Below are 27477 nucleotides of genomic sequence, written 5' to 3' on the forward strand. Positions count from 1 at the left end.
ACCCCTATAGACTATAGTTGGCATTACATAGCCAAGCCTTGTTAGAATTTTAATTTCGTAGAACATTTTACATCTATTCCTTGAGATTTCTGTCAAGGCATCAACATGGCCGTCTCAATATGCACATGTGCATGCGTGCCTAAGGAGAGAAAAAGTATAATTTTGTCACAAATATGATGTTGAACTCGAATGGAATATGGTGGATACTTGTTTATTTCATTGAAGTACTGACAGGAACTAGTTGAATTCAGAGGAATGTTGTAGGTGAGCCTCCACTACCAAAGAAAAACGTCATCCATTGAGAGAGAGAGAGAGATCTTAAAATTTCAATAAACAACCAAACAGGAAATATGGAAATCTGGATACATTTTCAGATTTTAAAGTGTCCAAACGCTTTACTTTTCTAGAATTTTCAAGACCTGAAGTGTTAAAATTCTGAAAAGTAGAAAACCAGAAATTCAAATTTCCAGATTTCCAACAAAACAAGCCCTAAATGGAAATATCCTCTATCGGAGTATAACGTGCATAGCAGAGTCCTAAGAAACAAACTTTAAAGGTCAGAACCGCTTGAATGTGCCAGCTTTTTGTGGCAAATCCTGACAACGTCTGAACGCTAAACATGGAGGGTCCATTCTCAAGTTTGATGATTTACATTATCAGAGTGATTCTAGACAGCAGCGATTCTCTCTTGTAAAAAGAAAGAAAAAAAAAACTGATTGTAGACATACCGATTTAATTTATGCAAATAGTGCAAATATAAAGAGTGAGCCCTTAAAAAAAAAAACTCCACCTTGAACAAGGGTAAAGAAAGATGAAAAGATCTATGTTTGCAATATTAACTAGATGGACATTTAAACCAACAGATCAATTCCGTCTTCCTGAAGCATTCCAGTTTCATAGCAGCACAAACAGAATCAATCTTAATCCGCTTACCGGAAAAGGTCACATGATTTTCAGCTGAAGCATGCAGCGAGAACCGATTGAACAAATTTAAGACAGCAACAGGTAGATTAAAGATGAATCACTGCAAATTGGAACTCAATTACAATATGCCGGAATACACACCCCTCGCAAACTCATATACAAGCCATTTTTGGCACTTCTTTCAAAGCTCATGCACCCAGGCAGTCTGCCAGAAAAGAAAAAGGGGGAAAAACAATTATAAAAACAAATTAGGAACAAATAAAAAATTCTTCCTGCTCCACATTCCGTGTAATTTTCTTCTGTAAATCTATTTTCATCTCCCCCCGTCCCCCCCCCCCTGATTTCTAGAATACAAAAATGAGGAAGCTCCAGCAACCATCGCATGCTGGATTCAGAAGTTCTTACTGTTACAAGATCCGCCAACAGGGAGACATGCCTGCAGTAGGGGCTTCTTCACATGGGAATACTCTGATCATCTAGGAGAAATGCAGTGGATCAGGTTCAAGACTAACGGTAGACTTTCAGACCAAAATCTTTCGATCAGAACACTACAATTCCTGGAGTTCATCTGGCACATGCAATTTCTCCATTGCGGACTGTCAATTATAAACAAGCAATTAGCAGCAACTCTATACCTTTTCCAAGCAAAGGTTTAGCACTATCTTCAAAGGATATCAAAAACTTGATCACTCGGTGTGAGCTTGATAATATCAGAACAAAATACAATTTATATTAAAGCCCTTTACAAACTAGTTGTAGTTTCAATAAGCATACATGTTCTGCATGCTGTCACAGGTACGCATGTGGGTCTCTCTCTCTCTCTCTCTCTCTCTCTCTCTCTATATATATATATATATATATATATATATATATATAGAGAGAGAGAGAGAGAGAGAGAGAGAGAGAGACCATAGTCACCTATATCGTCCAAGGAAATTGGATCGGGTCAGTTTCGAAAGTGGTCTGAGCCATACACAGTACCAGTACAAATGTTGACGTGCACCAATACGGGTATGGCACCCTTCTAGAAGTACCCGCATTGCAAGTTTGCATGTCTATGTGCATGCCAGGTCATGCATCCAAGGTCTTATGCCAGTCCACCAGGTCTTTGTGTATGGTGAAAGTGAAACCTATGACAGCCTGCACGACCACTCAGATACGAATGACTCAACTATTGTGCCTAACCATGTTTTGTGTGATAAACATAAGAATGCACTGTTGTCTAATAAAAAAGGGTAACAAAAGAATAGCACTGGAAGAAAGTTCCCCACCAGCTATGAAGATAGTATTGCTGGCTATTACTAACAATTTACAGGGACATTTTGAATCACATGAGAAGTACAATAACAAAAATACCTTGATAGCAGCCATGTCAGCATCAGGTGGTCTTAGATCAAGCGCAACCCCAAAATAAAACATCGCCTTATCATGTCTATTTAGTCGCTTGTAAATTTTTCCCATCAATGCATAAACACTGCTCTCACGGGGTGCAAATTCTTTTAGCTGTTCTAAGTGTTTCAATGCTTCATCAAACCTTTCAACACTGGCGAGTATGTTGGCTCTCTCATACATAGGGAGTGGGTTCTTCTCATCCGCCGAAATTGCCTTCTGAAGTATATCGAGAGCCTCCTCATTTCTCTGTCATATGGTAGAAAAATGAGCCCCTGCTACCATCTTCAACAAAGATCACAAACAGGAAAGAAAGTAATTTACACTAGATACATATGAATTATAAGTAGGATGCTGATCTGGAAAATACAGACCAAGGCCAACATTGTAGAGGATAGGTGCCATCTATTTTCTCTGAGATCACATAAGGCAGTCAACAATTATTGGTAAAACACAAACTCGAAAAGTTGTTCATCTAGGTTAACAACTTTTTATTTCGATCAATCTCTTTATGGAAATACCCTCAGAGGATCAAATATCATGGAACAGTACTAAACCTAACAGTCTCAGAGTCAAGTTCCACCAGAGTGGGCCCCAGCTTGCCTTGTTAAAAGTCTTCTAACCACAAAAACTCAGAACTGACATGCCAAAAATACCGAACATCCTTCCAGTGTTTTGATAATTTACAAGCATTGAAGTAATCTAATGTAAAATGTCCCAAGCAATTAACAAAAAAGTGCTACCTCAAGCCCATGTGCTTAACTCACAGATTGGGCATAACCTATTGAGATATCATATGGTCATAGCCAAGAAACACACCTTTAAAGCATGCAAAGCCATCCCGAGATAACACATTAGAACAGAAGAGCGTGGATTGATTTGAAAAGCACTTCGAAAGTGATGCTCAGCAAACTCAAACTTTTCTTGACGGAGGTATATCATCCCAAGGCCATACCAAGCATTGTAATGCCTTGAATCTACTCGAAGAGCACTCTGATAACACTTCACTCCATTCTCAAAATCCTCCATTGACACATATCTGTTAAAAGTAAACTTATTCTGTAAGGAATCCCAATTTTCATGCAAAACATAAGTGTAAGATCAGAGGTCCATACTCATGGCCACAAAGTGTATGTGCATAAGTAAACCGTAAGTCCAGATGAACAGCACGTTGAAAACTCTTCAATGCGGTTTCATGATCTTTCTGCAGGCTATAGCAGTTCCCTATGGCACACCTGCAACCAAAACAGCAAATAAGATGTACTATAATTTGAAACTCCATGAAAATCAGTCAACAATACTGCAGCAATTTTTTAATGGTACAATTTATAAGGAGAAAGTGACATACATTTTCACATTCTTTCTATTGTTTAACTATGACAATGTGGCCAATATTTGCCATAAGATAATTAGAAGATTGTTCAAAGGTGAGAATATCTAGGTATCACCTAAATGTCTCTTCCTTTCAAAAGTACTGCATTTTACATATATTTTAATAAATGCTTTTCCTTGTCTAAGCATGTAAAAAAAATGGGGAGATCACATTATTATGATGTGACCCATTGTTACAATACTGTAATATAAGATGTGGCAACACGAGCCTAAAGATAACCAACAAAGTATCATCACAATGTGTTTCTATCAGATGGGCCAAAAATGAATTTCATCAAACGTAACACACAATGTATAATTCAGAAAAGGAAAAATGTTCATGAAATTGTGAAACATAACTCAAGGTGACTGCTCTAGGACTTGACATATGCAAGAAATTATTAAAGCAACACAGTTTCTAGCTAAACAAAGTACAGATTCAGATTAGGGAACATGGAGACAGCATGCCTTTTTCAAAAATGCCAACTGGTGGAAAAAGACTAATTATAACAAGACTAAACCCTATCTGCATACCTCAGATCTTGAATACTCGACGAACTAAAATGGTAGAATGACAGATCCTCGCAGAAGAGTGGGGCCAGATACACAGGCATCCAAGACCCTTCTAGGACATCAGTAAAAGCTGTTTGCATTGGAAAAAGGATTTTGGCATGGGCCACATGCCAAGTCCAACCCTTGGATCTATTGTATTAGAGATTTCATGTTTGCATAGAAAAGGGATGTTTTGCATCGGGCCCATGGGCCCATGCCAAATCCAACCCTTGGAAGCTCATGTCAAAGGCACTGAAATGCCACCAAATACATTTGGCACATCTACAACTGTTAGAATAATCATTCAAGGCCATCTGTTCCATGCTTAGGGACAGGAATGTCAATTCACATGAAAGAGCATATTTTTCTAAAAAGCCCCACCGCACTGACTTTCCAGCGAAAACCCTTTTATACGGAAGAGGTGTGAAGGGATTTTCACATGGAGGGAGGGAAAATCTAAGGCCCACATTGCCAGAATGCACTTTTCCTATTGAAATGGGCTCAAACAAAAGGGCTCAAACAAAAGGGCTCTCAAAGAAATTCTCTAGTTACTGAGTCACTAGTTGGAACTTCATCCACCATGAATTAATAAAAATGCAGTTCATCAGCAATAAAGTACATTACTAGTAGTAGGAAGACAAAAATCTATGGCCAATCATGGATCACATGACATCCTGACAGCATATTTGAGGCTTTTGATCACCGAAGGTGACCTATGCGCATTGAAAGTTCCCAGCATAACGTTTACTGAGCATCACCAACACTATGAGATAGGTTAGACACTCACAACCAACTGGGTCTGAGATCTTCCTACAATTTTCAACACTTATGGACAACCCAGCCTATTGCAATAATCCTTTGTTTGGGAACAAGGTGCTCTCTGGTCTCCAGCTCTTCATATTTTTCTATTACCAAATATGCTGCTTTATGCTGGAAGATAGATAGAGCATTTAAAACTCAAAGGATTACCTCTCTAGACAGTATCACTTAGCACATACTTTATCAGAAAAGCACACGCAAGCAACATAGACCACGCCCCAAAGGGGTTTGGCATAGTGGGATGGAACCTAGGTCGCTAGGCAGGTGGTTTAGGACCTTTAGGTTCAAATCCCATGGGCATCACCTCTTGCACAAGCCGAAGCATGGTGACTCCCTGGGGGCAAGGGGTATGCCCAGAGTTTTACGCTGACAGGACAGCGACCCTAAGTATGGCAGGCATATCCAGCGCAGCTAGGTCTATGATCCTGGGGGTGGTTTCTCCGTGTAAATATAAAAAAAAAAAAAGCAACATAGACCACTACTTACAGCTGCCATGTCATGAGTTTCTCAAGCATATTTAATCAACTAAAATTTCTTCTCAAGCATGCATGAGTAGTTAGCAAATATTCCATGGTCAACAGGTCGGTGGAGAATCTGGTGCATACACAATATATGGTTCTGAACAAGCAAATCGGGGAAACTAGTCCAAAAATACTGACTCTAAGAAGTTTGAAGAGCATACCAAGCTTGAGGTGATAACCGATCTATTGAGATCAACTCTTGAGCCAAATAGCTTAATTTCATTTCTTCCTTTAAATGCTGCACACAATTGATGCTGTGAGTTGCAAGAAAACTATGGAAAACATTATAACTATGGAGGTAGATTTTACCATAGGAAAATATAAGATATGCTTATAGACAAAATAGACTTACATGAAACTACAAATACAAAGCCAGAAGGTTAGCCAGAATATATTGCAACAATCACAAGCGAACTTCAGGTGCAGTAACTGGAAAATGACAGCATATGCACCTCTAGATTTTTGTGATATGTTGCAAGAGGATGGGAAGATTCGTCTATTGCAACCAATCTTGTTGCTTCATCTGAAAGAGGCCTGCCAAACAGGGAGACTTAAGGATTTATATCCCCATTGGTTTGCCAAGGGCCTCAGCTCAGGCAACCTTCAATGTTGGGGATTTTCTAAGTCACAAATACCACAGCAATTGTTGTTATTTGAAGTTACTTCACTATATGTGCTTCCCTATATTTTTATGGTGCAGTAAATCGGGGAAAAAAAACATGTGACTTGGAAAATCCTCAGCATCAAACATTGCAAGAGCTGAGGCCTTGGATTTGCAAATGAAACTAGAAATATACAACTCCCCAAGATTGGCAGACATTGACGAGACTCACTTCTAGTGCCAAATTTAAAAGTTCACTGATAATATTTGAAAGGCATTATGCATGTCAGTTATACACGGTACTCAGAAATGGTCCCCTACATTTGATTTTCATGCAAACATGATCAGAATCCACATCATAAATTTTGTTAAGCTTTAAATAAAATCCAAATGCTCCATAAGTAAACCTTAACCATCAAAGAAATTAACATTTAAATAATTAACGAGTAATAAGTGCAGACCTTTTAAGCCTAGAGTTAATAGCAGTTAACCCTATGAGTTGTAATTAGTGCAGACCTTTTGAATTGCAGTTAATCAAGTTAAAATTGTAGCAACCTTGAGTCTGTTGGCCAAATTCATAGCAGACCTTTTAAGCCTAGAATATCCCGAGTAGTTAAAGCAGCTAGCCTCAGAGTACGAGAAAATATAGGCACTATGAGCAGCAAACTCGAAAAAAAATTAGTGCACTATGTATGCATGGTTCTACAAGATCAACCCTACTTGTTCAATAGTACCTGCACAATTTAATTTTTCATTAGTGGTACAGCCACTACACCAACATATCCAGAATATTTGGGCAAAAGTTAAATCAAAGTCCTGTAGTCTTTTAAGTTGCTGAAATTGCTACTTAGGAGCAATAAGCAATTTTAAAGCATAAAGTCACTATATGGCTGTCCTTTAGTACGTTTTTTTTTTGCCAAAATCTTGCGAAGCAGGCCCTCTTTCATATGAAAGAAGTATGTTCCCCACCTGCAGTGAAATAATCATCCCATTAGAAAAATCATGGTAGACCTGCATGCTTGAACACAAAACACCAGTTTTTCCATGAAAACCATTCACCCCCCCTCCCCCCCCCCCCCCCCCGCCCCGCCTTTTTGCCAAGCACTTTTGTGGAGGCAATGGCTTTCTTGTGGAAGACTCAATCCCACAACCCTGGATACAACAAACACGCCATTAAGGACCGACTGGTTCTAGGACTCTAGAAAGAGGATATCAAGACCCATAAGATTTTAGAAAATCCCATGTTTCATGAGAGTGAAAAATCACAGTGTGGGATTATATAGAATAAATGAGATTCTTACAAAGTCCAAAAGATGTACTTGAAAGACAGATTGTTGTTATTGAGACAACCCCAGCAACAATAAGTAGACAGCAGGATCTATGACCAAAAAACAAAAGAAATAATGATAGATATAAGACAGTTGCAAGCACAATGATCTTACAAATAGCACAGTGGAGTAAACATCCATTTCGTCCAAAGTGTAAGGTGATGCACGGAGAGCCCAACTAAAGGCAAGGTCAGCCTCTAAATAATCAACCATCTCAAAATACGCTTTTCCAACCTGATGGAAGTACAGAAAGCGATTTCACCATAAGTAAATTATGTCCAAAACATATTACATCAATCATAGATTGCCTCTAGAACAGTCATATTGGCCTCTGGCTGATTCCAACAAGTTTTTAAACAATTGAAAACCATAGTACTATGAACTGTAAACTAAATCATGCTGGTTAGGGGAGAAAAATATGATGAATACATAGCACTAAATGAGAAAATGTTGAGAGAAAGACTGAATCCAGTAGACATGGAAGCCAACACATATAGTTTACATGAACATTGCAAGTCAAAATTCCATTTTGTTACATTATTTAACACCTAAAACCTATATAAGTAACTTTTTAAACAGAATCATTATGTATTAGAGTGCAATTAAGCCAACCATGAAGTGCCCAAGTTTTACAAGAAACATAACCTTGTCTTTTCCTTAGTAGTGGCAAAAGAGTAGTAGTTTTTGTGAAGCAACACATCCTAAGTATTAAGCATTGTTTTTTTGAAAGACAACTGTTTTTATCAATAAGCTGGGGCAACAGCAGGCCCCACAAAAGAATGACATAAATCTTTCAGAAATGTCCCATATGATTTTAAATAGGCTCCAAGAAGGTCTTCAAAATATGGCACTATGATTTTGACTAGCTTCTCTGGTAGCATCATAAAACTAACCATCCATGCACTTAGTTATTTTAAACCATGCTAACCACTATCCACTGTGCATTTCCAATGTTTAGCTGACCAGAGATACTCTATGACCAATCATTGCAGATACACAGTATTTATCGAATGTAAAGCGTTCTATTTTTGACAAAATGAAATCTAAACACTACTGTGCAAAGATAAAAAGCAATAAATTGCAATGACCCCTGAAGACTAAAAAAAAGACAGAACCCTTCTTGTTCTCCTAGATCAAACAGCCTGCTTATTCATCCTCCAGTTGTTATTAATATTAGACTGTCACATAGGTGTGGGTGCGGATGCGGGTACGAACGCGGCGGTGCGGTACTTTAAAAAAACTTAGGTGCGAGGGTGCGGGGAGGATATATATATATATATATTAACAGTTTTAAGTTAACACTACGTGTATTTGTGTGCATTTATGTATTTATTGTAAATAAGCCTTGCAAACAATCAAGTTTTCAAATTACTTGATACTTCAATCACTCAAAACATATGCTAGCACAAACTAGCATTCAAATGCTTCACACCACAAAAGTAGAAAAGTGCTTCAAATGCACTGTATTGATAGATATGAGGGGATAAACCCCTTCTACAATTTATGTATTACAATGGGTTTAATCACCCTTATTTATAGAGAGTAGCTAAAAGAAAGAGACGTTGGGCTGTTCCCAACAGCTCTTATTAGAGCTGTTGGTAAACAACCCCAACGTCTCTTTTATGTCCAGAGTCACTGTACAACAGTCAGTGGCTGACTGTTGTACACTGTACACAGTCAGCTACTGACTGTGTACAGAAAAAGTACAAAAACAAAAAATAAATAAAATGAAAATTACAAAAGATAAAAAATAAAAATAAAAATTACAAGAATATATGTATATACTTTAAATATGTATTTATATACATATACTTATACATATACATACTCTTGTATTACAAACAGTATGTATATGTATCTATGTCACATGGGTGCAGGTGCGGGTGCGACACGGGTGCGGCGTAATTTCAAAAATTTTGGACACGGGGACTCGGCTATATATATAAGACTCGGTCAAAGTTGTGCCCATTAGGGGACAGGTGATGAGTTGTGAAGCCTGATTCAGGGTTTTTTTTTCCTTACAGGAGGGGGGGTTCCCCCCGGCATGAGTCCTGCTGCGCGGTCAGCGGACGGGGGGGCCGCCCCTGGCGGAGGGTTATAGGGGGGCAGCGCACCCCCCCCCAAGAATTTTTTTTTAAATTTTGTAGCTCAGAAATTAAAAAAAAAAATCCAAAAAATGAACCAAAATGACCCTGGGTGCGTTGACCGCACCCAGGGTCGGGTTGACCAAGTCCGAGCCGCACGCGTGTCGATGTGGGCCCGTCAAACTTGGAGCCGAGTCCGTGTGACATATATATATATATATTCAAGTATATACATATATGCATTATTTTCTAACAGTCTCCCTCAAACTTATGGTGAAATCATCGAAAGTTTGTCAAGTAAAAAGTTGAATCTTGGTGAGCAAAGTGATTTGGTGAAAAAATTTGCAAGTTGATATTCTGATGTCGCATAGGGAAGATCAATAGTCATTCTTTAAATATTCTTCACGAACAAAATGGCAATTCATCTCTATATGCTTAGTTCTTTCATGAAACGTATGATTTCGAGCAATGTATATGGAGCTCTTGTTGTCACAGCATAATCTTGTAGGATTCTGAAGATGAATTCCCATATCTAAAATTAGTTGTTTGAGCCACAAGATCTCCATGGTGGTAGTCGTCATTGCTCTATATTCAGCTTTTGTTGTTTCTTGCACCTCCATAAAATCAAAGATTCACCTAGAAACACAAAAACCAATTGTTGAGCACCTATTATTTAGATCCCCTCTCCAATCAGCATCAGAGTATGCAATAAGATCTAAGGAGGAAGAAGAGGATACAAAAACTCCCTTATTTATTATGCCTCTAATGTATTTGATAATTCTCGTGACTACACTCATATGAGCTGATGTTGGAGCGTGTTGAAATTGACTGGCTATATTTTCGTTGTTCTATCATCAATAGGAGATTCTATATAACTATTTTCATCATTAGACAATAGTTTAAACAAGAAAGAATAAACAAAATTTATGTCTTGTGACATGTTTCTTTTAAATCCACTTTCATGTTCAACAAAATTAACATTTCTTGAGACAAGAAGTTTATCATTTTTTATATCGTAGCATTTAAATATTTTTTGTGTTTAAGAGTAACCAATGAACGCACAGAAGATAGCCTTAGAAGATAGTTTATCTCCTTTATCATTTAAAACATAACATTTACAACCAAAATTTCTGAGTGTGTGATAGTCAGATTGATATTTGAATAATTTTTCAAAGAGAATTTAATTGGACAATGTTTTTGAAAGCATCCTATTTATAAGATATACTGACATCAATGCAGCTTCAGCCCAAAGATTTTTTGGAACATTTTAGCAATAAGAAGAGTCTTTATAGTTTCTATAATGTGTTTATGTTTTCTTTCTGAAATTTCGTTTTGTTGTGGAGTTCTAGGACACGATCTTTGATGTAAGATTCTTCCATTTTCTAAAAATTGTTTAAACTCATTTGATAAATATTCTCCTCCAGAATCAGTTCTGAGGATTTTGAGTTTACTTTCAAATTGATTTTTAATCATGTTTTGAAGATTGTGAATACATCGGATTTAAACTTAAGAAAAAAAATCCAACAATATCTAGTGAAATCATCGATAAACACAACGTAGTAGGAGAATCATCCTTTAGAGGCAACAAGAACAGGACCCCACATTAATTCAAAAGGCATTGAAGAATAAAAAGTTATTTGACCATAAGGCAAGGCTGTCATTTTACCAAGTAAACATTCTTTACATTCAAATTGATCTTTACAAAGATTCTTGGTAACAGGTACAAAATTTAATTTTCGTATATTTAGATGCTCAAGTCTATGATGCCAAGTCCGTATATCTTTTGTTTGGACAGTGTTACAAAAAGATTTGTTTGGAATACAAAAAAAATCTATATAATAGAGATCTCCTTGCCTAGAACCTTCTCCAGTCAATTTCTTGAACTAGGGATCGTGCACCCAACATTTACTTGATGAGAAAATGACATCATATCCATGATCCGAGATTTGAGAAACTGAAAGTAAGTTAAGATGAAGTTTTGGTGTAAGTCTTATTTTTGAAATATAAAATTTGTTATGTTTTGTCAAATCATTTTTAAAAATTCCAACACCCTCTATTTTTAAGGCAGTGCCATCGACACTGGAAACAAATGATGCATTTGAATTAGGTTGGCATTCGGATAATATAGACTTATGTGGGGTCATATGAAAAGAAACACTTGAATCACGAAGCCAAGAGCACATACCAGGAGTAGAAGATGAGGCAATGGCCGCTCCTGAGGTAGATCCTTTGAGTAACGGTTGCAATGCATCCGTCAGTTGAAATAATGATTTGGTGAGGTCTTTGAGATTCAGAGTGTCCTCATCTTGTTTTGATAGTACAGCGGCAACACGTTTTTCTTATAACCAAGTTCATTACAGTTATGGCAAATGATCTTTGATTCTCCTATATTCTTACTAAAATGAGGAGGTTTGTATGGCTTGATGTAATGTCCTGGTTTAGAAGCAGCAAGTACGCAATCTCCGTATGTGTCATTGCTAGAAGTAGCAAGCACACTAACATTTTTACTCATATTTAGCCTAGTTTCTTCTCCACTAAGCTTAGAGAGAATCTCATGAATAGGAAGAGGTGATAAAGATGATAATAAGGAGGCCCTTGTTTGTTCAAACTCGGGTCTCAAACCATACAAAAAAGTGAAGAGTCTATCTTCCTCAACTTGAACTCTTCGCATTTCTATACACTTGCCTTCCCATTTGGGTTCAAATTGGGCAAGTTGAGTCCATATGGAAGACAACTCCATAAAGTAATCTCTTACAACTTTATCTCCTTGTTTGATATTTCTAACCTTTTCTTGAAGATAATACTTGTGAGCCATATCTTTTTCGGTAAACATACCTCTAAGATATTCACATGCTTCATTTGCCTTTTTGTAGCATAATAGGTTTCAAGCAATTTTTGTCTCAACTCTACTTAGCATCCATGAAAGAATTTTTGCGTTTTTCATTTCTCATTCATCCAATTTCTTGTAGTATTCTTCCATGGCTGTCTCTTTCGTCAAGACTAGTCTCAATCCTATTTTCACCTAATGTAATTTTGGAAGTAGGTTCAAGAATGATACCTCTTACAAATCCCCACAAGCCTTGACCCTTGATGAATGTCTCCAAGTGTCCCGCCCAAATATTGTAGTTACTTCCTTTAAGTTTGAATGGTGGAATAAAGTTGGAGTTGCTTGTATTGTATGGGAAAAATTCACCCATGGTGAATTAGAAAAAAATATCACCACCACGAAGAACAATAAGCATGCTTTTCGAGGCAGCCCACCAATGCACGTCATACACCATACACCAAGCTGTGATACCATGTAAATAAGCCTTAGAAACAATCAAGTTTTCAAATTACTTGATACTTCAATCACTCAAAACATATGCTAGCACAAACTAGCATTCAAATGCTTCACACCACAAAAGTAGAAAAGTGCTTCAAATGCACTGTATTGATAGATATGAGGGGATAAACCTCTTCTTCAATTTCTGCATTACAATGGGTTTAATCACCCTTATTTATAGAGAGTAGCTAAAAGAAAGAGATGTTGCGCTGTTCCCAACAGCTCTTATTAGAGCTGTTGGTAAACAGCCCCAACATCTCTTTTATGTCCAGAGTCACTGTACAACAGTCAGTGGCTGACTATTGTACACTGTACACAGTCAGTTACTGGCTGTGTACAGAAAAAGTACAAAAACAAAAAATAAATAAAACAAAAATTACAAAAAATAAAAAATAAAAATAAAAATTACAAGAATATATGTATATACTTTAAATATGTATTTATATATATGTATTATTTTCTAACATTTATATATATAATATAGATAAAAATGGACTTGATTAGGGTTTACTGAATCTACTTTTGGATAGAAATGGACCTCAGTGTGGTTGACTTCACCTAACACAAAGGAAGTTGTATCCAAGTGTCGCACCCGCCCGGGTGCGGTGCCATGTTAGAAGATTCCGTATGACATAGATATTGGAGTAGTAACAAAAGTCATAAAGTTTAAATGTGTCATAAACATGTTTCATAGTCCCTGAAGATCTCTAATCTGCTTATGGTTCATCTTATAGCCCATATATCATACTTAAACCCGTATTGCAGTTAAAAGGTCATAACGTCTAGATGTATCATAAACAAGTAATAAGTATTTCACTTGCTCTCCAGGGATCTATATCTCCTTACCATTCATCTTATTGCCTATAATATCATGCTTAAACCTATACTATATTTAACATCCTGCAATCACAATCACAATCACAATCACAATCACAATCACCAAAACATAATCAAGATAGAACAGAAGTTGCAGTCTAGCCTACAGGCTGACACCAGTGATTCACAGGGTTCAAAGGTGTGCTTGTGTCCAAATTGACTGAGGTGGTGAAACCTCTTTCCAGTGGAACAAGTAGTTCCTGCATAAAACTTTACCACTATATCGATGATAAACGGAATTAAATGGATGGACCTTTAGTGGTACAATAGGGCCATAGATAACCCTCATTTAACCCAAGGAGAGGGACAACAAGTGAAGGATTGCCAACAGAAAGCAAACTCTTTTCTTTTTCCTGTGGTTTGCCAAACTCACTAAAATTGGAGTGACTTCTTCAACGTGTTGAGTGCAACCCACTTAGTACAATTGCTACAAGGTACAACCTCCAACAATAGTCACAAGTCTTAGTATCAAGCATTTTCTTGGCAAGTAAAATCTCAATATAAATTGGAATAGTTTGTCTTTCCCAGAAAACATCAAGAAACTTGGCATATTAAAATTTTGAAAATTGGAAAATACAAATGAACAAGAAAAGTATAAAAAATAAGAATAAGAAATATTGAGGGCCTGCTGAAATCATCATAGAATCATGATAAACATGCAATCATAACAAGATATTGAAAAAAAAAACATGTTTTGAATTTATCATGATTTTATCGGGTTTTATAGTTTTGTGAATTATCATGATCACACTACAGGTGATATTTATTACATAGCCTCTAAGGCTCTAACCACGTCAAGCCTAGAAAAAGGAAGTATATCATCGAATGGAACTGAGGGACCCTGCTGCAATCAGGTTAAGCCAGGTGCATTCTCCCAATTCTCACCCATTCAAAGTATCGCCAACCAAAGTCAAATTCAATTTGTTTAATAGAAACAAGGTTTTCCACTTGATGGACTTCCCTTTCCATTTCTAATAACAATCTTGCAACTTGCTGGGAGTTAGTTAGTTAAACTGTATATACAAATCTATCAGCTGTTATTTAAATTTTCCACAATATAGTTATATATCTGACACCAAAACAACCAGTAAGCACATAAGATTAATAAGGTACACATCAATGAAGAGAGCACCATGAAGTCAGAGGTGAATAGAACTAACCTGAGAAAGAACCCATCCAGTAGCATATTGCCGGGGTGGGAGCTTGAGGAAGGTTTCCAATGCTTCCTGTTAGAGGGACAAGTACTAGATCAGCTTGAAAGGATAAAGTTAGAATGGCATGGTTTACAATTTCTCGTTAAACATCAGGCTGCCCCACACCTGGCATCCATACATCTTGGAAAGCCTATAGCCTTCACCAAGTATACGAAGCAGTCCAAGAAGCTCCAAGGCTCCACCAGTGAATCTTGAACCATGTGGGTTTCCAGTTAAAGTATTTGCTCTGTCTTGGTCATAAGGCCTATCATCACATGCCAATGACAGAGAAGATGTTGCAATATCATTTGTACCACTTTCATCAATGGTATCAGACCGTCTCACTATAAAAATGTAACAGAAGCAAGTTAGACCCCAAAAATTTTCCCCCAAGAACAATTCTCCAAGCACAACAGTAAAGAAGATATTTGGCCAGCAATATTCAACACAACCAAGTAAACATGAAAATGTGTCTGAGTGTGTTCTTTAAACGTTCACATGTACTGATAATGATCAGCAGAATGGAAATTGAACATAACAGTTGTTAAAATGTAAAACTGTACATATATGTATATATAATAATATTATATTATTATATATATATATATAAATACATTTTTCATTTCTTTCTTTTCTGTAATTTTTTTCCTTTATTTTTATTTTTTGTCTTTATGTCATCTAGTTCAGTTTGAACTAGAATGACTGTTGCTAGTCAAGTCCTGTCCAGACTTGACTAGCAATAGACTATAGAGCTGTTGGACTGACACATTCCAACAGCTCTAAATAGAGCTGTTGGACTGTGTCCAACAGCTCTATTGAGTCCTCTTTCAGCTGTGTATATAAAGGGGTGCAGCCCCTCTTGTATTTCATTCCAATGCATCTTAAGCAATTGGTTTTTCATATCAATAAAGAATACATTTTTATTTTTATTTTCTTTCTAGTTATACCCTTTTTAAGGGTTATGCTTTAGTGTCATTCTTGACACTTGCCCTTGTTAATCTAAGCTCGTGTTTCGAAGATCCCCATTTCATTTCATGGTATCAGAGCCGCGGAAGTACTAAATCTTGAGGAAAATCTGCCTCGGTTTCCGTGCTCGTTTGCAAAAGTGTTCGCCACTTGAAGAGAAGTGTTTTATCACTTCATTGGAGAAGATTTCACATCTTGTTGTATTGTTTTTTTTTTCTTTCTTTTTCATTTTCCTTCTTGTTTCTCTTCTATCCCTATTCTTTCTCTCCTTGTAATCGATGGATGACAATGATAAAGTCACCATCATGCCTATGAAACTAAGCGATACGAACTATGTAACATGGGCTTCAATCATGAAGCACCATATATGGGGAAAAGGCTTATGGGGGATTGTGGATGGTTCTGATTCGGAACCTAAGCTATCTCTTACTAAAAAGGAGGGAGATAAAGAGGTCCCTCTATCTGAAGAAGAGAAAATCAAGGTTATTGCCTCATACGAGAAGAAATGGAAAGAATGGAGAATATCACATGCGAAGATAATGTCATGGCTTATCAATAGCGTTGACATTAAAAAATGCTCAAGTCTTGCCAAATTTGATCATGCCGATAAGGCATGGGAATACCATAAGAATATGTATTCCCTTAAAGATATTGCACATGTGTGCAACCTCCAAGAAAAAGTTCGAATGATGACACAAGGAGACAAAACTATTCGTGAATATTACAATGGGTTGTCCGAACTTTGGGAAGAACTTTCCCTTTTAGAACCAAAGTGGCATTGTGCCGAAGACATCGAGCTTCGTCAGAAACAACTCGATGCTGAACATTTTTACCAGTTTATCACTGGATTAAGGCCGGAATTTGAAACCACTAAATCGGCCCTACTTCACCGGGGAAAAATTCCTTCTATTGTTGAAACTATTGAAGAGTTAACAATGGAAGAAAATCGTCTCCGGAAAGGTTCTTTAAAAATTGAAGATGATTCTGTTTTAGCCGTGTCTAGACTAGAGAATCATGTTCGATCATATAGGCCTCCTCACTTTAACCGACAAAATGGTGACTATGATAAGAAGAAAGTTATTTGTCATCACTGTCATGAACCGGGACACTACAGGCCACAATGTCCCAAACTTAAGGAGCTGAGAGAAAAAAAAACTGCAATTGTTGGATCAGAGCCTAAAGATCAGGATGCACCAGTTTCCCTGGCCCAACTAATGGAGATTCTTCAGCTTCTCATCAAAGGTGCCTCTTCTTCATCTGAAGCTTCAACCGGCGCAACAGCCTCATCTTTTTCTTATTTAGGTAAAATTTCTTGGCTTCTTGACTCTGGTGCATCTTTTTATATGACCCCAAATAATCAAAGTCTATCCAAATGTGTTAAAAATAAAACAAGTGTGTCAAAGGTCTTTACTGTTGATGGGACTTCTCTTGAAATAGAAGGAATAGGAAATTTTGAAAAAATTTATAAAACAAAAAAAAAAATTATTCCAGAAATTAGACATGTTCCCAAATTAAATTTAAATTTTTTTTCTGTATCTCAAATTTCTGATTATGGGTGTAATATTTCTTTTTCTTCTCATGGTTGTTGGGTACAGGATCGCCAGTCAGGCAAGTTGATTGGGAAAGGCCATAGAGAAGGAGGACTCTATTACATGAATTTTTTGGAAATGCCGAAGAAAGCTTTTTGTTATAATATTCAAAAAATAGAGTTGGAACGGTGGCATAAGAGACTTGGTCACCCACATATAGCCAAAATCCAACATTTTCCAAATCTAGGGAAATTTTGTAACTGAATCATTTGATTGTAAAGATTGTATTCTCGGCAAAATGAAAAGATTACCATTTCAGAACATAACCTTTTTCTCTTCAAGACCACTTGAATTAATACACTCGGATGTTTGGGGTCCTGCACCAGTAATTTCTAAAGGAGGATTTGTTTACTATGTTATTTTTGTCGATGATTTCTTCCGACATACGTGGATGTACTTTCTCAAACATAAGTCTAAAGTATTTTCATACTTTCAAACTTTTTATAATATGGTTAAAAACAAGTTTCAAAATGATATTATTATTTTTCGCACAGATTCAGGGGGAGAGTTTTTATCCACAGATTTTCAAAATTATCTTAAATTGCATGGCATCACACATCAAAGATCTTGTCCTTATACACCTCAACAAAATGGACTGGCAGAACGAAAACATCGTCATATTATAGAAACCACTAGGACTTTATTAATAGCAAATCAAGTCCCGAAAGACTTTTGGGCAGAAGCTGCCTTAACTGCCACCTATCTCATTAATAGGATGCCATCTTCTTCGTTACAAAATATCACTCCCATTGAAAAACTTATGAACATTTCTCCAGACTACTCTAGACTAAGAATATTTGGGTGCAAATGTTTCATATTTACTGACAAAAATGACAAACTTTCCCCTCGTGCGATTCCCTGTGCCTTTTTAGGATATGCTGAAAACCAGAAAGGTTATAGATGTTTTGACTTCAAAAATAATAAACTATGTGTCTAGAAATGTTTCCTTTCTTGAAAAGGACAGCTTCTTTGATTTTAAAAAATTAAAAGACGTCACTGAGTACTCCTTTTTGCTAGATCTAACATCAACATCTGATGAATATGACCTTGACTGTAACTTTGATGATGATCAAAGAATTATTGATCTTAATGTTGAAAATGAAGAAGTTCATAGAGATACTAGTATTCAATATTCCAGGCGACAAGAGTCTAATCCTCCATGTGCACTTGAGAAATATTCTAACATTCCAACTAGACAATCATCCCGAATCTCGAGGCCTCCAGGAAAGTTTGTATCATACGAGTCTTTCTCACCCACATATAGGGCAGTTATTGCATTAATTCACTCATATGAAGAACCATCCACATATTTTCAAGCAAAAAATGATATCAAATGGATAGAAGCCATGAAAGTTGAATTAGATGCACTTGAAAAGACTTCTACATGGAATATTCAAGATCTTCCTCCAGGGAAGAAAATTATAGGATGTCGATGGGTTTATAAAATTAAAACCAAGAGTGATGGTACTCTTGAAAGATATAAAGCCCGTTTAGTAGCCAAAGGTTATGCCCAAGATTATGGGATTGATTATGAAGAAACATTTGCTCCGGTGGCTCGTATGACTACTGTTCGAACCTTAATTGCCTTAGCTTCTATAAAAAAATGGTCTATTTTTCAAATGGATGTCAAAAATGCTTTTTTAAATGAAAAGCTAGTTGAAGAAGTATATATGGAACCCCCTCCTGGTCTAAGTATTCTTAAGGGTAAAGTCCTTCGCTTAGAAAAAACTCTTTATGGACTTAAACAAGCACCAAAAGCTTGGTATGATAGGTTTAGTCGTGTTATGATTGATATTGGTTTTCAATTCTGTTTAACTGACACTGCTTTGTTTATTAAGAATTCTGATACAGGGATCATTGTGCTTCTTCTCTATGTGGATGATATGATCATCACCGGAAGCGATAAACAGGGAGTTGAAACAATCAAAACACTTCTTAAATCTCATTTTGAAATGACTGATTTGGGCTTGTTGAGATATTTTTTAGGCATTGAAGTTGCTTATTCTCCTAGAGGATATTTATTATCTCAGACTAAATTTGCTTTTGATATTGTTTTCAGGTCTGGTATTACTGATGATAAGAAAGTTGATACTCCAGAAGTTGTTAATGTTAAAATGAAGATTGATGATGGAGAACTTCTTGCAGACCCTACTCCATACAGACAGCTTGTCGGGGCACTTTCCTATCTATTCATTACCCGACCAGATATAGCACATGTTGTTCATACAGCAAGTCAATTTCAACATGCTCCTACTTCTGTTCATATGGGAGCAGTCATGCGTATTATCAGATACATCAAGTCCTCTCTTTCACGAGGACTTTTCTTATCTTCCTCCTCTTCTCTTGATTTAATTGCATATACTGATGCTGATTGGGGAGGTGATCCCAATAACAGACACTCAACCACTGGCTTTTGTGTCTTTTTAGGGGAATCATTGATCTCGTGGAGGTGTAAAAAGCAGCAGAAGGTATCTCTCTCATCCACCGAAGCTGAATACAGAGCCATGGCAACCACGACCATGGAAGTAGTTTGGCTCCGACGACTGCTTGCTGACATGGGAGCTGAAGCAACAAAGGCTTCACAAATGTGTTGTGACAACAAAAGTGCGATCTACATTGCCAGTAACAGAACATTCCACGAACGCACCAAACACATCGAAATGGATTGTCACTACGTCAGAGAGGAATATCTACACGGGATAATTGATCTGCCATATGTCACTTCAGAATATCAGTTAGCAGACCTCTTTACAAAGCCTCTCGTTGCTCCCCGATTTCACTTTCTCTTAGACAAACTTTCGCTCATTGTACCGTAAGTTTGAGGGGGAGTGTTAAAATGTAAAACTGTACATATATGTATATATAATAATATTATATTATTATATATATAAATACATTTTTCATTTCTTTCTTTTCTGTAATTTTTTTCCTTTATTTTTATTTTTTGTCTTTATGTCATCTAGTTCAGTTTGAACTAGAATGATTGTTGCTAGTCAACTCCTGTCCAGACTTGACTAGCAATAGAGCTGTTGGACTGACATATTCCAACAGCTCTAAATAGAGCTGTTGGACAGCTCTATTGAGTCCTCTTTCAGCTGTGTATATAAAGGAGTGCAGCCCTTCTTGTATTGCATTCCAATGCTTCTTAAGCAATTGGTTTTTCATATCAATAAAGAATACATTTTTATTTTTATTTTCTTTCCAGTTATACCCTTTTTAAGGGTTATGCTTTAGTGTCATTCTTGACACTTGCCCTTGTTAATCTAAGCTCGTGTTTCGAAGATCCCCATTTCATTTCAACAGTCACCTAGACATGTAGCAGTAGAATCCATCATAAATATCGTAGAAAAAATTAAATGAATTATTTAAAATTTCACAAGGGAAACAAGAGTTACAATAACTGTTTTAACTCCAGTATCATTGTATCATGATCAAGGATGATGTGGTTGTTGTTCCCACTGCTGCTCTTATTGTCACTGGTTTATATCCAGAGCAAAAACTTCTCAGTTCCCCCTTTATTGACCGAAAAGCAATTAACCTGGCAGGAAGTATATATCCACCTAGTTAAAAGGATTTTGGCTGGCAAACATCAAAACAAACAGTGTGGAATTTACACTAACTTATCTAATCTATAACATCAGTAGTCCTACTAGGCCCCTCTACCAATGGTGTACCTCCAGTGGTACTGAGTACTCTTCGTCCTCGGTATAGGTTAACGAGATAATGAACTTGACTCAACCTATTTTATCCATCTTATGGTCCAATCAATGTGTAGTCTACACTCAAGATCGAAAGTGACCACAGTTAACTATATATTTGCTGATCATTATCTGTTAGTCAACTGTAAATGTCTGACAGTTTGACAGGGTTGAACGAGATAGCTGGATGGTTAGGTCACACTGTCCTAATTAAGATGTCTGGGTTCGAAACCCATGAGGTTATCCCACAGCTTGCCTATCAACTATCTATCTATCTATTTATATATTTATATATCTATATATATATATATAACATAATTTATCTTTTTTATTTCATAATTGACAGTCTATAACTGCATATCTATAGCATTTCATAAAATGAAACATAACTGTGCATTTTTTATGTGTATGTACTCATTTACCCATATTTTCCAAGTTTCTGTGTCATGCCATTTGTGCCCATGTGGTACCTTGTACTGGGCGGTCGGGCCTGCATCTGTGAGAAAACCATCTATTTAAGAATAACCCTGACTAATTCCATAGAAAGTTTAAGTTGCACGTGGTGACAATTGAGATGTGATTAACCCCATACTTGGTCAAAATTCTTCACAACTCTAGTGGACATTGACAAACAGACGAGTACTTCATCCCCTAGCATTATTTGAAATACAGTGTGATGCCTTTAATCAGTTGGTACCACCAAGAGTATCTTGGTGGATTATAAAATATATGCCCGACCTTTCAAAAATGATATTTATGTTCGCTAATAAGTATGATGTGCTTCCCAGAATTATCATACCATTTCTGGCAACAGATCCATTAATGATTGTAGTCTAAGATATCCCACATGGATATGGCTGCAGATCTATGTCACGGAGATTCAGCCAACCAGGTGCCGCACCTGCGGGGGCGGCACCCGGTGCGGTAAAACCGATCCTAGGTGCGGTCAACACACACAGGGTCATAAATGTCCAATTTTTGGACTTAAAAAAAAGCCCGATGAAATGGGCTGGGAGGGGGATTAGGGCAAACAGTTTTTGCCCTCTCCTCCTGACCACGACGTTGTGACCCATCTTCTCCGTCTCCAACACCCCGACGCGGCGACGTTTCTTCACCATCTCCAACCAAGATTCCGGTGACGCCTCTTCTCCGTCTCCAACCCAAGTATGTCTCCATTCTCTCTCTCAATCTCTCTCCCCTCCTCTCTCTCACTCTTCTTGGCTACCTCTCTCAATCTCTCCTTCAATCTCTCTCCCCTCGTCTCTCTCGCTCTTCTTGACTACCCCTCTCAATCTCTCCTTCAATCTCTCTCTCTCTCTCTTCTCGGCTACCTCTCTCGCTCTCTCAATCTCCCCTTTCCCCTCTTTGTACCTCTCTCTCTCTCAATCTCGGCTAACCCATGCCATGGATGGCATCCAAAACACCATGATTGCTTGCATTTTAGGATCCATTCAGATGTCATTTTTGAAAAAATATTTACCAGAAAACATTAAAAAAAAAGGATGTGAATTTATTGCAGCTAGTGCTAGTAAGAGAATGAAGCTTGGCTCGTTTGGGATTGGCTCATTAAGGATACATTTCTGCTTGGGCTCGGCTTGTTAAGAGTTGATCACGAGCTGGCTCGTTTTCTTAAAAAAAATATATGTAAGAGTTTTTACATGTATAAAACCTATATAATATACAACATTATACATAATATACATTTACAATATAATATATTTATGTATAATATATATAGCCAAGCCGAGCTTTCTCAGTTCATACTTGGCCTTACCTAAACATGTTGGCTCATAGCTCAGCTCACCGAACTCAATTAATGAGCCAAACTGAGGTAGAAGAAGAGGAACGATACAAGCATCATTCAATACATATGGAAGATAGGAGATTGATAGAAAAGTAAGGAGGTATTTTTATTCTAGTTCACTTTCATTTAATACTGTTAGAAATCCTTATTTGAAGGATTTAGTTACTTCATTGGCAAATTGTAACTTGAGTGACTATGTACCTCTAAGCTCAGAAAAACTATAAATCACACTTCTTGCAGAAAAGAGAGCAAATGTTGAGAGATTGTTAGAGATTAAAAAAATTTTATGGGAACAAAATGGAGTTTCCATTGTTTCTGATGGGTGGACAGATATTCAAAGGCGTTTACTGATTAATTTCATTGCGTCTTCGCTTAGTGGCCTCGTATTCTCGAAAGTAGTTATACATCTAGGCAATATAAAAATGTGGCCCCGTATTCTCAAAAGCACTTATGCATTTAGGCAATATAAAAATGTTGAGTATTTGAATTAGTTGTTTATAGAAGTAATAAAAGAAGTGGGTGATCAGAAAGTAGTGCAAATCATCACAGACAATGCTCTAGTTTATAAAAGTGCAGCATTGAGTTTGGAGAGTGAGTATCCTCATATTTTTTGGACTCTCTGTGTAGCACACAACTTGAATCTGGCCCTCAAGAGCATCTGCAACCCCAAAGAAGAAAAAAAATCACCAACATATGCTCTATATTCATGACTTGAGGAATTACAAAAAAAAATATCAAAAGCATTAGGAATTTTGTTGTCAACCACCATCATGCTAATGTTATATTTAATAGGCATTCTAACCTAAAATTGTTGAAGGTCGCTGAAACACGTTTTGTGTCCATCATTATGATGGTGAAAATTATTAAAGAAGTGAGAAATGTTTTTGTTAACATGGTGACTGATGAGAATTGTACATTCTATCGTGCTAATGATGTTGTCAAGACTCAAGAAATTAAAAAAATCATTGTTGATGATAAGTTTTAAGATAGAGTCGTATACTTCCTTCAATTTACGTAACCTATTTGAGAAATGTTGAGAGAAATTGATAAGGATAAGCCCATGTTTCACAAAGTTTATGAAATGTGGGATAATATGATTGAAAAAATACAAGTTTTAGTTTTCAAGCATGAAGAAAAAAATCTTACATTGAATGATTCAGAATTTTTTAATCATATTCATTCAATTTTAATCAGAAGATGAGATAAGAGTAACACTTCTTTGCATTGCATGGCACATTCTCTCAATCTAAAATATTACGCAAAAAAGTGACAGAAAGATGGTATTGTTATGTCCCTCCAAATTTAGACCTAGAGCTATCAAGGCATAGAAATGTGTATGACAAGACTTTATCAAGAATCTCATATTCTAAATTAAGTTACACAAGAATTTGAAAAAATTTCATCTTCCAGATTATATGGACAGGCATTACTAGCGAGAGAGATGGAGAATATAGAAACTATCACATGGTGGTCAACATTTGGATTAGAAACACCTCTTCTCCAACATCTTACATTGAAATTGTTATCTCAGCCTGCTAGTTCATCCTGTTGTGAAAGAAATTAGAGCATATATTCTCAAATTCACAACATGAGAAACAAACTCACCAACAAGCATACAGGAGATTCAATATATGTTCATTCTAATCGTCGACTACTTTTGCAAACCAATGATGAATACAAGTACTAATTGTTCTCTTAATTATTTGGCTATTTCTTAGTTTTTTCATTTAAATATACTTGTATTTAACATTTTCAAATTGGGTTTATAATGCAGGCAAGGATCATCCAAATTTTAGAACGTAAACACATAAGAGTGTGACTTAGAGGAAGAGCATGATTTCAACATTACAAACATGGACTTATACGAGCCTAGTCTTCCTTCTTATGGTGAATTTGATGATAAAATAGAAAACTATTATGACTCATTACCTCATCGTCGTATACATTGTGTAAGATATACTTTTAGTGTGTAATTATGCATTGTTTGCTTCTTTTATTAGTATATTGTATAATTTACTTCTTTTATGATTTACTTATTTGATTGTTTCTATAATATATTTAGGTTGATTTAATTGTGGTGTTAGTTTTTATGATGAAGAATGGAATTATAGATTGTTAATTTGATTTATTGCATGCATGATGATGAATTGATTTGATGATTTGATGATATTATGATAAAAAAATTTATTTCATTAGTGTTAATGTTGTTAACTATTAAAAACTTAAAAATTATATATATATACACCCTCCCGCACCCAAGTTTTTTTAAAGTGCCGCATCGCCACACTTGCACCCGCACCTATGTTACATAGATAAAGATACACAATATGGCACAAGTGGAGCTGGTAAAACATTAGTTCTCTCCAAGCACGTTTAGGGATTCATGTGTGGATGTTCATGCATGTGTTCATAAAGTTGCACTTAGAAACGGAGGTTTTTTCTGATAAAGCTGGAAAAGAAGAAAACAAAAGAGTATTTTATCAACTAAAAGCTCAGGCTGGCTACAATAGATAAATGAAACACTTCTCATTATACAGATCTCTCATTATCTTATGCGTTTCTTATCACTCAATAATTATAACAAAGCAAAAACTAAAATTATCAAAAACCATATCACTAAATAATGTTCAGAATAACTGGTCCTAAAGCTAGTCAAAAGCAGATATTACAGCTAGCAACTCCTTTTATCATTAAAAAGATGAGCAGTTCAGAAAACCAGTATGACCTGGAGAGGAAAATGGATGATTAGGAGACAGACACAATACATGGATACACATCTGTATATTTGACTAGTCAAATTGTCAATACAGAAAATATGACAGTGTGTGCAAAATATAGACACTAAATTCATAGAGCCCTAACACAAGTTACCAAGTCAAGACTTGATAGTACTATTAGAACAATGGAATGTCAAATTGTGAAAAAGAAAAAGAAACAAAAAAGCAAGGGATCAAGAATTTAGATCATAACACAAATGTGTAAAATCATGGACATAGCAAGAACCAAGTCTAAGATATGAAGATGTGCATATTTTTACATGATTGCTCATGTCAAATGGCAGTAAAGGGCAAGTGATCTGCCAGCAAGGCATATGATTGTAGTATACACAGAAAAGGATGATGAATCCTACCAGAGCAAAGAACTCAGAATGTCTTGGTGCATTTGCAAAGGAAAAGAAGGGTCCACAGGGTATCGATTACAATTAATTCCCAGGAGAATGAATATGGAATAGCCAATGATGCTAGGGATGAATGCAGTTCACAAGATTAATGCCACAGAAGTTGCTGGAAAGTATTGTACATCACCTTCATCAAAGTTTTCCGAACCCCAGGATTGCCCCTTGCGAACAGTCACAGATCGACCTGATGAGTTAATCTTAGAAGAAAGTCCTCCAACAAGCTTGGTAGAAGAATGAGACACTCCATTTCCACTTACACGAGCACTTGAATTTGCATGATTGGCTGCTTCTCCAGCAAGTCTTATACTTCTTCGAGGTGCTGAATCTGAGAATAACCTCCCTGAGACCTGGAAAAAGACATTTGAGATGGCAGATATTATGAGTTTGAGCTTGCAAATGCAGAAAGCAGCATGCACATTTTCCTACATATCATCAGCAGTAATACTCAACAGCATCACAAAACTTATATGATACACAGAAAACAGAATTTGTTCCAGGATTTTAATCTGACACTGACACTGCAGAAACCAAAGGAGCAATATACCCTGGTAATGGTTTCCGTTCTTCATAGGTATGGATCAGATAACTTTTGAAACTGACCCTATCAAAACCAGATCCATTACCTTCCATGTGGGATCATTTTTAAGATACATAAAGTTTTGCTTTCATCACACACACACACACACACTATATATATATATATATATATATATATATATATATATATATATATATATTAAAAGAATGCACTCGCACACACATACACATATGCATGTATGTATGTGTCCATGCAAGTATAGCCGTAGCCCCCTACCCTACTGTTCAAAATTCCGTTATCGTACTCAATATACCTGCACTTGCACCTGTACCTATGTGACATAGGGTCATGTTATTTGGTCGCTAGATTTCTGATTTACCAAATAATGGATGTCTTTTCACTTCAAAACTCTTGCATCTTTCCATTCACCTGTCTAATAAATAAAAAGATGGAGTTGTTACCTCTTACAATTTTCACCATTCCAAGTCTTTCATATTGTTGCCATCTATAACTTCCTGCACCTTTAAATCTTTTGTCTATTCATCCCTTCAATGCCCTTTAATGAGTTCGAGTTTCAAAATAAATTATTTTCCTATGTCTGTGCTACTTTCTGTTCTTTCTTGTTACATCTTCTCTCCCTGTTGGATTTGCATATAATCATCCTTCTGGTTTAAATATCTTTGCATCTCATCTCAAATGCTTTTCAGCATTCAGAGTCCTT

The 27477-nt window shown here is 36.5% G+C and overlaps 1 protein-coding gene across 1 annotated transcript in view; it reads right to left on the minus strand.

Annotated features, from left to right (window-relative positions):
• Nucleotides 1-950: 950 nt before the first annotated feature.
• The window catches only part of LOC149818862 (cell division cycle protein 27 homolog B-like), a 47362-nt gene continuing 20835 nt past the window's right edge, over nucleotides 951-27477 (minus strand). Inside the window, exons 10-18 of the mRNA XM_089984123.1 lie at nucleotides 26346-26565; nucleotides 15110-15327; nucleotides 14951-15016; nucleotides 7620-7739; nucleotides 5738-5814; nucleotides 3429-3548; nucleotides 3133-3352; nucleotides 2281-2562; nucleotides 951-1520 (exon numbers count right to left, since the gene is read on the minus strand). Of these exons, the coding sequence (XP_089840249.1) occupies nucleotides 1473-1520; nucleotides 2281-2562; nucleotides 3133-3352; nucleotides 3429-3548; nucleotides 5738-5814; nucleotides 7620-7739; nucleotides 14951-15016; nucleotides 15110-15327; nucleotides 26346-26565 (1371 nt within the window). The 3' untranslated portion in view covers nucleotides 951-1472. The remainder of the gene's footprint in view (nucleotides 1521-2280; nucleotides 2563-3132; nucleotides 3353-3428; nucleotides 3549-5737; nucleotides 5815-7619; nucleotides 7740-14950; nucleotides 15017-15109; nucleotides 15328-26345; nucleotides 26566-27477) is intronic.

Source organism: Nuphar pumila, chromosome 13 (genome assembly GCF_984573655.1).
Source record: "Nuphar pumila chromosome 13, dmNupPumi1.hap1.1, whole genome shotgun sequence".
NCBI lineage: Eukaryota > Viridiplantae > Streptophyta > Magnoliopsida > Nymphaeales > Nymphaeaceae > Nuphar > Nuphar pumila.